This window comes from Podarcis filfolensis (assembly GCF_964270895.1).
Source record: "Podarcis filfolensis genome assembly, chromosome: 14".
NCBI lineage: Eukaryota > Metazoa > Chordata > Lepidosauria > Squamata > Lacertidae > Podarcis > Podarcis filfolensis.
In genome coordinates, this window is record NC_139616.1 from 29,348,360 (window position 1) to 29,361,159 (window position 12,800).

The 12,800-nt window shown below is 46.7% G+C and overlaps 1 protein-coding gene across 11 annotated transcripts in view; it reads left to right on the forward strand.

The window, feature by feature from the left end:
* LOC310748805 (hexosaminidase D-like) overlaps nt 1-12,800 on the forward strand; it is a 42,280-nt gene that overhangs the window by 12,037 nt on the left and 17,443 nt on the right. For 2 of the 11 annotated variants that reach the window (XM_083584708.1, XM_083584710.1), the window contains exons 2-6: nt 4,652-4,795; nt 6,835-6,934; nt 8,243-8,492; nt 10,509-10,618; nt 10,898-10,985. In XM_083584708.1, coding sequence (XP_083440834.1) covers nt 6,840-6,934; nt 8,243-8,492; nt 10,509-10,618; nt 10,898-10,985 — 543 coding nt within the window. In that variant the 5' untranslated portion in view covers nt 4,652-4,795; nt 6,835-6,839. Of the gene's footprint in view, nt 1-4,651; nt 4,796-5,875; nt 6,178-6,242; nt 6,935-8,242; nt 8,493-10,508; nt 10,619-10,897; nt 10,986-12,800 lie in introns of those variants that run through there. The other 9 variants (XM_083584709.1, XM_083584711.1, XM_083584705.1 and 6 more) reach the window with 7 other exon arrangements.

Below are 12,800 nucleotides of genomic sequence, written 5' to 3' on the forward strand. Positions count from 1 at the left end.
CATCCGTCCTATGATATTAGAGGCAGTACACAGCCATCATAGCAAGTAGCCATTGAGAATAACCTCCATGAATTTGCCTTTTAAAGCCACCCAAGTAGGTAGCGATCACTGCAACTTCTGGTAGTGAATTTCATAGTTCATAAACTTTTTTTTTTTTTTTTGCCCTCTGCGGCAGGGGGACTTGCTAAAATTTGCCTTTTTTTATTTATTTGTGAACTGCCCTGGGATCTCTTGATGAAGACTGGTATATTAAATCCATCCATCCATCCTTCCATCCATCAAAAAGTTTCCATCATTGATACAGATGAAAATAGGCATGTGAAGACTTATATAGAAATGATCAGCAGTTTTAGGATTTATCTGCTGGTCGTTATGATACAATGGCCCTATCAAAGAAAGTAAGTAATACTTGAGTCCCATAGAAATTAATAGGGCATAAATTGGGTGCAAATTGGGGCCCTGAGCCCTTGAGGCTACTACCTGTTGCAACTAAGCAGGACTGCGTCTCATCAGTGCCTGGATGGGAGGCTACTGAAGAACCACTTTTACACTGACTTGGAGTCCATGACAGAAGAAAGGGAGGGTAATAAATGGAATACTATTTTTTCTTTTGATTAGTCCTGTTGCACTGCAGGGTGTTGGGTCCCTTTCAGCCCTACAGTTTTATGATTCCAAGCCCTTCCTTTAGTTTGTCCTGAATCTTCCAGTGTTCAGCTTCATTGTTGGACTGTATTGGCTTCTAGTATTATGCGAGGTGTGTGTGTGTGGGGGGGACACACCTGTTTCTTTCCACTTTCTGCACTTGTTCATAATCTTACCTATCTCTCCCTTGTTTGACAGTGGCCTCGTTCTTGGTTCCTTTTCTGTTGTCAGCATGGGAACATTGAGTTCACTACTGGAGGGAGGGAGAATGTGCACATTATCGACTGAAAAAAGAGGGAGGGAGAAAGAACTTTCCTTTCATACCTGTTCGGTTTTTTAAAAGAATCTTCTAGGATTGGCATCGCCAACACTCCCTTGTTATTTTTGTAACCATTTTATCGCTAATCCCTGCAAAACCTTTCATGGAAGACTGTGTGAAAGTTTTTGTAAAGAAAAATAAAACCCTCTGGGTGGGTACAGAGTTAGAATTTTAGAACTGGAAAAGGGCAACCACATTGATAGAGGGGAAGGAGCAGCACTTTTTTCCTGGGCGGATGCAGGAATACACATACCCCTAAATATTTTGCGAATCTAATTTTGGCCTCATTGAGGGGCAGTATTTCAATAGGAAAATGAGAGTACCCCTAAACATATTTTTTTAGGGGGGGAAAAGCGCTCGGAAAGAGTGACTCCCCTATGAGGAAAGATTGCAGCATTTGAGATTTTTCAGTTTTCAGGAAAAGGCAAGTAAGAGGCGACAAGATAGAAGATTGTGGATTTATGTCTGGCATGGAGGAAGTGGATAGAGAGTTTTTCTCCCTCTCTCATAACTCTAGAAATCATGGGCTTCCAATGAAGCTGCTTGTTGGAAGATGCAGTGCAGAGAAAACTTCTTCATGCAGGGCATAGTTAAACGAAGGAACTTGCTCCCACAAACTTGGCTGGCTTTAAATGTGGATTGCACAAATCCATGGAGAACAAGGCTATCAATGGCTATTCTCTGCCTCCATCGTTGCAGGCAGCAAGCAATGCTTCTGAACACCAGCTCAGAGAAAAGAGAGTTCTTGTGCTCAGCTCCTGCCTTGCAGGCTTCTCTTTGGGGCATCTGATTGGTCACTGTAAGGACAGGATGCTGGAATACATGGGCTCTTGGCCTGACCCAGCAAACTCTATTTTTTTCCATGTACTTATATGGGGGACAGCAGAGGCCAGCCCTACCAAGAGGTAGATTGAAGAAGCTGCCTCAGGCAGCAGAAATGCTGCTTATGTCAGACAGTCTGCTCTAGGCCCCCCCTACACCAACCAGCTGTGCTCAGGGGCAGTAGAGGATACTACAGTGGTACCTTGGATCTCGAACTTAATCCATCTTGGGAGTCTGTTTGATGCCCAAAATGGTTCGAAAACCAAGGTGTGGCTTCCGATCAGCTGCAGGAGCTTCCTGCACTCAATCGGAAGCCATGTCGGACGTTCAGCTTCCGAAAAACATTTGAAAACCAGAACACTCACTTCTGGGTTTGCGGCATTCAGGAGCTGATTTGTTCAGGAGCCAAGCCATTCGAGTACCAAGGTACCACTGTAACTGATCACCAGCACTGAAATATTTATTGATTTGGATTTATATCTTGCCCTCCATCCCGTAGGAATTTAAGGCAGCAGACACAACAATAAAAAAGCATTTATTGATTCTTTTCCAAAAATGTCTTTTGAGATGTTCAGATGTTCAGCAGCGTCCCTGGGGATGATTCCACCATCGCCACACACCCCTCTATGCGTCATTTGATGTGAGTTCCAATGTCATCTGGCCTTAGAAGTAAAGATCCCCTGCAGCACCCCACCCATAATCCCGCTTGCCCTATAATCCATCCATTGCGGGAGAAAATGCTATCTTTGGCATTTTGTCTGCAGCCCTTTTCTGATGATTGAACCCTTCTGAGCAGCTGCAGGACCTTGTCGGATGGCAGCTGGGCAGGCAGAGGAGCCCATTAGCGATATTACGTGGGGCTGCAATTCCCAGCGTGATCTGTCAAGACAGCAGTCCCCAGTTCACCCCAGCTGAATGGCAGCAAAGGGCATTTTGCTCAGAGATGAGGATGCCAAGCAGAGAAGCTGGGAATTGGAGCAGCAGTATAGTGGCAACTTCAGGAGTGTGGGATCCCTTTACGATAGTCACAGCCACGTCCCTTCTTAGGTTATACAACTTTCCAGGATTATACAATACAGTGGTACCTCGGGTTAAGTACTTATTTCGTTCCGGAGGTCCGTTCTTAACCTGAAACTGTTCTTAACCTGAAGCACCACTTTAGCTAATGGGGCCTCCTGCTGCTGCTGCTGCTGCTGCGCCACCGGAGCACGATTTCTGTTCTCATCCTGAAGCAAAGTTTTTAACCCAAGGTACTATTTCTGGGTTAGCGGAGTCTGTAACCTGAAGCGTATGTAACCTGAAGCGTCTGTAACCCAAGGTACCACTGCACTTACTTTCTTTGATTGGGCCATTGTATCATAACGACCAGCAGATAAACCCGAGGTACCACTGTAATCATAAGGAGGGATGTATTGCAACTATCAATGCAGGTCTCTTGGTGTTGCCTTTTAGCTAGATCTACTATTTTCCACGCACATATGTGGGCAAATGGTTTGGAGTGTTCCAATATCTTCTTTCAGAGAGACGGAAGTTGTGTTCTCCTTGACGCTTGCATTTTATGTAACAGAACTGGCACACCTTTTTCTTGAAGCTGAAGCACATTGTGTTGTCAGTGCTCCTAAATACTGTACTCAGCTTTGGAGCATATGGAACAACTCCTTGGACTTCTTCCTGCGTCTTCTCCAGAGAGACCCTAGGAGCCCATCCTCAGTGGCTGACACACCTCCTTTCACTCTGATTGGCTCCAATGGCCAGAAAGGGTGAGAAGACGTCTTCTCATTGGCTAAGAAGTTCCCCTTTTGTGGTGATTGGGCAGCTTTAGGATGCTGGAGACAGAGATGCTGCTGCAGAAATAGTAACAGATCTTTGTCCTACCCCATGTCCCCAGACCACTGTACCTCTGAATTGGAGGCAATGTCTCTCTACCATGGCTAAACTCTGGAGGGCTGCAGGTTGAGGAAGGCTTTTCTCTATTGCTCAGAGGTTGGTTTGTATCTAATTAAGTTATACTCTAAGTGTAGGCCCATTGAAATAAATGGACCCCAGTCATGCCCATTATTTTCAATGAGTCTCCTCTGAGTAGGACTCGCATAGGCAACAACCTTCACTGCCTGATGTCAACTAGGCTTTATTATTATTATTATTATTATTATTATTAATAATAATAATAATTTGACTTCTATACCACCCTTGATCGAAGATCCCAGGCAGTGTACATTAAAAATACTTTAAGAAGCATAATAATAAAACATAATACAAAACATAACAATAGGCAGCATAATAATAAAATAATAATCATAATAACAGCCCCTCCCCCACACCTTTAACAGACTATAGATTATGTATTGGCTGAAGGCCTGGGTAAAGAGGAATGTGTTTGCTTGGCACCTAAAGACATGCAATGATGGTGCCAGGCAAGTCTCTCTGGGGAGAGCATTCCAAACAGTGTAGAAATGGTATAAATAAATATATAACCAGGACAGCCAAGGTGGTCTTGGTCCCAGAGCCCAGTTCACTAAGCTCCTAGTAAGCTTTGGCACATGCCCAAAGTCACCTTGGCATATCCTGTTGCATGCTGGGTAGTTTCAGCACTTGAGAGGTGCCTGGCTTTTTCTAGCTCCGCTAGTGGGCACTTAACTACAAATCCTTTGGCGATTTGGCCAGGAATGGGGCTTGGAAGAATCACCCTTGGCTCTCAGAATTGACAATCATAGTTCTGGAAGGCAACCAAAGAGTCGTCCTAGTACAACCTCCTGCATTGCAGGAGTCACAGCTAAATCAACATACTTTGTTTTGAGACTCCAGATAGATAGACAGTTTGGTATGTATTATGCTCCTGAGATCTTCTATCCCCATGTCTTTTCCTAGGTGCTTCTGACCCCCTTTGGCTCTCTGGTAGGGCAGGGCTGCTTCAATGAGACCCAACTGTCTCTGCCGGTTGAAAACGCCTGTCCCTAGGCTAGCACTGCTGTCCCTCTAGTTCTTCCCGTTGGACCAGCTGGGATTGAGCAGGTAAGCCCAGTTACTGAAGCAACAGTTGTACTGTTTTGCTTAGGTATTATGACACACACAAAGCCGGGGGTGCCTTCAGGTGAGACAGTCCCTTGAGGACTGCGTGATTTGTAAAAAGGAAATCCCAATTTCAACACCCCAGGGGCATCTCCCATTAACAAGGCTCTCTTTGACTAAGGTTCCCAGAGAGTGGCTGCCAGTTAGGTTATACTGCATTAGATGGCCTCATAATTACTTTATTATTTGTTTATAAGATTGGTTTAGCAGTTCCTTTTATACAATACAGAGTCTCAAAGATGCTCAATGGAATAAAAGTACAACACATAAAAGCAATTTAAAGCTATAGTTAAGTAATATAGTGAAGGTGTGAGCCATCGCCAATATTTTGTCTGGAAATTTCTATTAATTGTAAATTAAAAGCAATGTGTCCTATCAGTATTGTAACTCAAGGCCAAGAAGCTACATTGGGAGGGATATAAATCTAGCCAAATTTCAGGGAAATGACTAGTCGGAAAATAGAAAGCTACCTTTTACTGAGTCTGACCATTGGTCTATCTAGGTCAGTATTGTTTACACTGACTGGCAGCAATGGTTGTCCAGGGATTTAGGCAGGGGACACCCGGAGATGCCACTGGGGATTGAACCCGTGACCTTCTGCATGCAAAGCAGATGCTGCCTACCTCTGGGTGATATCCTTTGACCCAAGAGCCATTTCAAAAGTCTGCTCTGAATCAAGATCTGTCAGGCCGTTTCTGCTGACCCAAAAAAGGGCAATTTCTGATGAAGAAAGCTCAGAACGGGCCTGCCCTAATCCCAGGAAGCAGCAGGAGTCAGAATAATTTGAATATTTATTTATGAACAACAGAATCAACAACAACTCATAGCAGCTAGGACTTGCTATATAGGCCAAACTAAGGCCATGTTCACATGATACATTTAAAGCACTATGATACCACTTTAAACAGTTATGGCTTCTTCCCCCAAATAATTCTGGGAGCTGGAGCTTGTTATGGGTGCTAAGAGTTGTTAGGAGACCCCTTGTCCACTCACAGAACTACAGTTCCCAGAGTTTCCTGTGAAGACGAATCCACTGTGAAGCCACACTGGGAATTGTAGCCCTGGGAGGGGAACGGGGTCTCTTTGCCCCTCTAAGCATCCTTGACAAACTATAGCTCCCAGAATTGTTTGGGGGAAGCCATGACTGTTTGAAGCGGTATCAAAGTGCTTTAAATATACGGTCTTGATGTGACCTACGTTTCTTATTATTTTCCCAAGGGGCTGTAGAGGGAATCTCACACTCCCAGGGAGGGCAAGTTTCTTTTACAGCCTGGGCCGGCAGGGCACTAATGCCAGCCCAATCTCTCCTTCTCTGGTTAGATCAGGTAAAAGATGTTTTATTTATTTATTCCATTTATACACTATCTTTCCCCTAAGGAACTCAAGGTAGTATATACATGGCTCTCCCCCTCTCCCCATTTGATCTACACCACAACCTTGTGAGGTAGGCTAATCAGAGGCAGCAACTGGCCCAAGGTTATGAGAGTGAGGATTACGAAGCCTTGTCTCCTAGGTCCAGCGCTGTAACTGTTATACCACACTGGCTAACCATGCTACTAACCACGGCAGCCACATGCAAGCATTTGAGGGAACTCCCCTCCCCAAAATTAATTAATCACCCTGTCATTTGTTGCCGTGGTGAATTATCTGTGCCAAACCCAAACAGAAACAGTGAGTTGGCTCTCAGGGAGATATAACCGATACTCTTGCAATTAATTAGTCGGTAAAGGGTGTGGCAATTTCTCCTTGCAGATAATTCCCGAGGAGCACGCTCAGTGTGTAGAACGTTCTAGAAGTTCAGTTTGGCCTAGGATTACGGCAGGTTTGGGGTTGTGGAGGGGCTGTGGGCATATCTCCCCGCACTGTGGCATCTCATGAAGGTGGGTGTAGTGGAGCCTTAAAATCCAGACTGCTGCTGGCCCGGCTGGGTTGTGTTGTGCAGAGCTGTGACATGCCCCTTCGTGGCTCCTGTTCCTCCCTAGCAGGGATGGCGCTCCACCGGACCCAGAAGCTGAACCTCTTGCGGCTGTTGGTGCTTCTCACTGTGGTGCTGGCGGCCATCAAGTATTTCTTCCGGGACAGGTGAGTATCTTTCGGACAGGCATTGCTGTCTTGCAAGACATTGCTTGTCTTGCCTGCGGCCCTCCCTAGATGTTGCCGGACCCCAAACTTCCATCATCTCTGACTATTGGGCCTATTGGCTACTGGGAGCTGGAGTCGGCCAACATACCAGGGATGGCCACAGGGTCCCCCATCCCTGTTGGTTGTCCAGGGTCCTATAAATGGGGCTGGCTCAAAGCTCTTTTGCAGCCATGGGTGGAAATCAATGTTTGCCTATTGCTCTGGGGCTGTTTCAAGATTATGGGGTACAGCTGCCTTCTTCAACCCAGTCCCCTCGAGATGTTCAGGACTATAATTCCCATTGGCCAGCACAGTTGCACAATTTCTTTATTTGTTTAAACACTTATATGGTGCTGGGGCTTTGTTTATTTTAAAATATTTATAGGCTGCACTTTCCTAAGAATACAGAGTATAAAACATATGAGATTACAGTAACTTTGATTAAGACAAGAATTAAAGCATCAGAAAGAGCATAATTAAAAACTCCCATAAAAGATGTAGTTCAAAATGGCTGTGCTGGTTGGGACCCATGGGAGTTGTAATCCAAAATGGCTGTTTGTCAGGAGCCAGAGTCAGGAGCTGGTCAGCAATAAAACAACCTAGTGCCAGAAAAGTTAACTCTTTGTTTGAAGAAACCAAAACAGCTCAGGCCTAGTGATCCCAGCAACTCTTCCCAGTAGGTCTTGCCCCAATGAGGCAGTTGCAAGGACTGAAGATCCCTGCTTTCCCACTGCTCTCTAAGACTCCTTCCCTGAGTCCTTCCCCAGCAACCTGGTGGAAGGGGACCTGGTCACAGCAGGAGGGGGAGACCCCATGGCTTCTTCAGCAGCCTATCTCATCTCTGGCTCCTGGCTCCGTCCCAGCTTCCTCTCCTGCCTCTGAGTCTGGACTACCCTCTTCCCCAGCCTCTTCCTGCTCCCTAAACCCTGTTGCCTCTTCAGCTTCTAACGCCTCCTTCCCCCAGTCTGCTCCTTCTTCTCCCTCGAACCACTTATCATTGCCATCCCACCACCAATCCCCTAGTTCTGAACCTTCTTCCCCTGGGGGTTCCCCCAGATGGTGCCTCCCACCACTTCTCTGCACCTAGCCAGTCCATGACACCATGCTCGTTGGGGCTGATGGGAGTTGTAGTCCAAAACATGTGGAGGTCCCCAGGTTGGGGAAGGGCCTGCTCTTGACATTATGGGGAGGAGGCAATTCAGTACCACATTTGCCAGCAGCTGCACCTTGACCATGTTGGTGGTCTTCTACTCTCTTCCACACACGCAGCTTCTCCCTGAATCAATACAAGGGATCCAGCCAGGAAAGCAGCTTTTGGGGCAAGGCCGGTGACCTCAAGCACTCCGCAGAGCCTCAGGGCCAGTCCTTCGGGATCCCGGATGTCAAGGTCGTGGCAGCCGCCGCCCCTGCGAGGCAGGACGCCAAGAAAAAGGCCCTCCAGGATTTCAGCTTGATGCAGTTGCGGCTGGTCCATCTGGACCTCAAGGGAGCAGCTCCAAAAGTCTCCTACCTGGAGCAGGTGAGGAGGCCCACCTTGAGCAGGGCTTGTACGCCAGGTGAATCCTGGTGCTAGAGAAATTATTATAGAGAGTGAAAACTGAAATGTGTGTAAAGAGGTCTGAGCAAGTGATGGTTGGAATGTGAAGGTTGTGTTTGCAAGAGAGCCATGAGAGAAGGGCAGGATGACAGGTATGCAGGAAGTATTGCTCTAACTAGTAGAAGGAAGTATTGTGATATAGGGACACAATTGCCCTTTTGTTTCCCTTTCCTTCTAAGTTCTTATATTGTTTTCATATCTAGTGTGCCACTCTGCACTATTTGCTGTTTGTGTTGTACCAGCTTTGCAACACCTAAATAAATGTCCTGTTTTGCTGACTTCTGGCCATCCAGGTGGAACCCAGAGGGTATTGTACTCCAATATTTCCCCAACACTGGAAGAGGGGAGGGGAAGAGAGAGGGGGGGATAAAGTTGCCAAATACTTTACTAACCCCTGTCACTGTGCTTGATGCCACATCTTGAGCAGCAGACATTAACAGGTGATGAGGTTTCCTCCAGTGCTTGAACACAAATTGCTTCCTCTGGAAGGCTTTTAAGTGAACTCTCTCTCTCCCCCCCCTTCTTTCCAGAGAAAGCAATTTAAATACAAACCACTTTCTCTGCAGAGGGGAGAATGCTGAAGGTGTGGTCCCACTATGAACCACCTGATTGGTACTGAAAAGACGTCTTCACAGGAGGTTGCTGTAATTTACTGGCCAGAAGTTATACCAACTATGTTTTAACTTAGGTGTCAGTCATCTGACATCATTATCATCTCTGGCAATTGACATGGGGATGGTCCCTCCCACCTGTCAAATGTGGTCTGCTGGGAGATTAGGAACTGGCCCATGGCCTGATCCAGTTAGCACCTGTCAAAACTAGAACCTGGGAGACCAGAGTTCAAATCCCCACTCAGTCATGAAGTTCACTGGATGACCTTGGGCCAGTCACTGCCTCTCAACCTAACCTACCTCATTGGAGGGTGTGTGTGTGTGTTTCACCATTATTTTATTTTGTATACATTGTCCTTAACAGAACTGTGCACTTTAGCTGCGTTATCTCACATGGAAAGATTTTTAACCAGGCACTTTAAAATCTTCTAATCAAACCAATAAACCAGTGAATGACAGCCATGCTGGCTGGAGCTGCTAAGAGTCACGCTGGCTGTGGCTGATGGAACTTTTAGCTCAAAACATTTGGAGGGCACCAAGTTGGGGGAAACCGCCTTGGATGGTTGCACTACTGAGCTTAGCAATGGTTCCCACAAACCAGGATTGGGCAGCTGTGACTACAGCTACAACTCCCATAATCCCTGAGCACCAGCCTTGCTGGTTGATGGGAGTGGCAGCCCAATAAGATCTGGAGGTCCACAGCTTCCCTGCTTCTGAGTTAAGAGAGACCTATTAGTGGATTGAAGCCCAGATGGGACATCCTTTGTTTCTCTCCTGCCTCTTCTCTGGAGCCAATTCTAAGAAGAGCCTTGGAACTGGATCAGGCTAAAGCGGACCTATCTAATCCCACATCCTGTTCTCACAGGGGTCAACCGGATGCCCCCAAGGGAAGCCCACAAAACAGGATCTGAGAGCAATAGTGTTCCCCCATTCTTGTTCACCACTCTAGGGATCCATTTAGGAATCATAAGAAACTACAAAAAGCCCTGAGTCTGCATCAGTCCCAAAGGGGGGAGGGCATCTAATCCTGTTCTCACAGTGCCTGGCCGGATTCCCCAAAGGGAAGAAGCCCAGATGAGTCAAACAGCTCTCTCCCCTTCTGTGATTCCCAACAAGTGTCATTCCGAAGCACAATGCCTCCGACAGTGGAGGAGAGAATATATCCATCAGGGTTAGTAGCCAATGATCGCCTTCTCCAGGTTTCTTTTAATGTCATTTGAGGTGGTGGCCCTCAGTGCCAGTTCTGTCAGTTAGAGTGTGCTTTGCCACATTGCAGTTGTACCCGTATGGCAGCTGGATGGTACATCTCACATGTGCTTCTCTTCAGATCTTCCCGCTTTTCTCCAAGCTGGGTGCCAACGGCATCCTGATCGAATATGAAGACATGTTTCCTTTCAAGGGAGACCTCGAGATCCTCAAGTCTCCATACGCTTACAGGTAAGAGGTCTGCCTCAGTCGCTATTGGCCTTCTGTCTGTGTTTGGTTAGTGCCATACAGTTGTGAGGGCATCCAGGCCAAGACCTGACCCTGTTCACCAGAGAGGTGGCGCTCCTTGGATTTGGGTCTCTATCCCATTTCATTGCCTTATGGCGGGACCGGCTCTGTGTGGTTTGACTTACTGGAAGCGGCCTCCCTTTCTGCTCCTACCCGCCAGCTCAACAAGGTCTCTGGGATGCTGGCAGCTTGTGGCTGACCGGTGCTCTTGTCTCCTGACAGCGAAGAAGATATCGAGAAAATCCAGGAGTTGGCAGTGCTCAACAAACTGGAGCTGATCCCTTTAGTGCAGACCTTTGGCCACGTAGAGGTAGGAGAACCCCCTTCTTCATTCCAGCACTGCTGGTCTTTGGTTGCCTTTCTGGTAGATCTATGACCTGGTCTCTCCCCTTCCCCCACCCTGCCTTTGGTGTCCATGCATACCATGCTGGCCGAGGCTAAGGGAAGCTGTAGTCCAAAAACAGGGCTGAACTAGCTGGGAATCATGGGAGTTGTAGTCGAAAGCATGCCTATCCTGTCTAGGGCTGATGGAAGCTGTAGTCCTGGGTTTCCCAAACTTGGGTCTCTAGCAGTTTTTGGACTACAATTCCCATCACCCCTGACCACTAGGGATGATGGGAGTTGTAGTCCAACAACAGCTTGGGAAACCCTGAGCTAGAAGGCAGACTACTGACAGCTGCTTTTTGCCTATGAGTTTTGTAACCTTAATGGCTGTGATGTTTTAAAATTGTACTCCCACCCCCCACCCCATATTTTCTGCTGCTGCTGCTGCCTCCCGTCCCCTCCAATAGAATCTTGACCAATCTTGCTCAGGGAGGGCTAGTCTTTCCTTGGATTGCCTTCAAGGAAGAAGGGTGTAACTGTTCAGAGTGATGCAGCCTTCATATCTGGTTAGGCCAGTTCTTGTCCAGGGAGCTGGACTCTAGTTGTGCTGCTGAGCAAACAATGACTACTTGTTCTGATTTGTTAAAGGTGCAGGAACTGGTTCTCTTGACCTGGGCGAGCCAGCAGGGTGGGGTGGATTCTGCACGGAGCAGAATCTTTAATAGCAGTCGGATAGACAAATTAAAGATGTGAAGGGGTGTTTTCTTTTTGCATGGAGAGAAAATTATGGAGGCAGCTAGGACTGCTGAATCTCTGAGTATCAGGTTGTTTTTGCAGGGATGCACAGAATTGCAGAGAAGGAAGGGATCCCAAGTGTCATCTAGTCCAACCCTCTGCAATGGAAGAATCACAGCTAAATTAGCTGCAGGAAGGGCCATAGGAAAGTGGGAGAACAGCTGTGCAGCATGCAGAAGGTCCCAGGTTCAAACCCCAGCAAGTCTGTGTGGCGCTGGGAATGTCCTCTGCCTGAAACTCTGGAGGGTCGCTGCCAGATGGTGTAGGCAATTCTGAGTTCAATGGACCAAGAGGTCAGACTCAGTATAAGACAGCTTCCCTTGCTCCTAGATCGGACTTGTACCGCTTGCCAACCTGTGTTACAGTTGCCCCCAGGAGAGCAGCTGCAAGACGTTTTCTTAACACAGAAGTTGCATTTAGTATTTTCTATTTGCTGGACTGCCATGAAGGACTTCCTGTTAGTATATTTTTGGGAGCAGGCGAGTTAAATGGTTCAGTGTGGACTAGTCACTTGCAAAGCTGCAATAGATGGTCTATGCCAGTGGTTCTGAAAAGGGGTGGTGGGATTACTTAGGTGGGGCACTAAGAGGCATGGGGCAGCGGGGTGGGGGTGTTTGTGGGCCTCTCCAAGTGCATTGATCTCTTATTAACAATTGCCCAGGCTAGAACCAAGAGCAAAACACCTTCCCTGCTTGGTATTTAAAGTTTTATTGCTCTTATTGCTTTCAAAGTGTTTACGATTCTGAGTTGTCACAAGTCACAGGACAGCCAAGTATTGGGAATAGCTACTGATTTTCTTATAAATTAGTTACCATACATATCTGTGGTAGGTGAACGTTTGTGCGTGTTTAATAAGTAGTTATATATTAACATTTTATGCTATGCATTTCCTTATGTTTTTGTTAGGAAGAAGACATAAAAATTTTGTGTGTGCAATGTCTGGTATCACTGGATCGAGTTGATCAGTTTTGTTGAATTAAACAAAGTAGTTTTAATTGGATTTTGA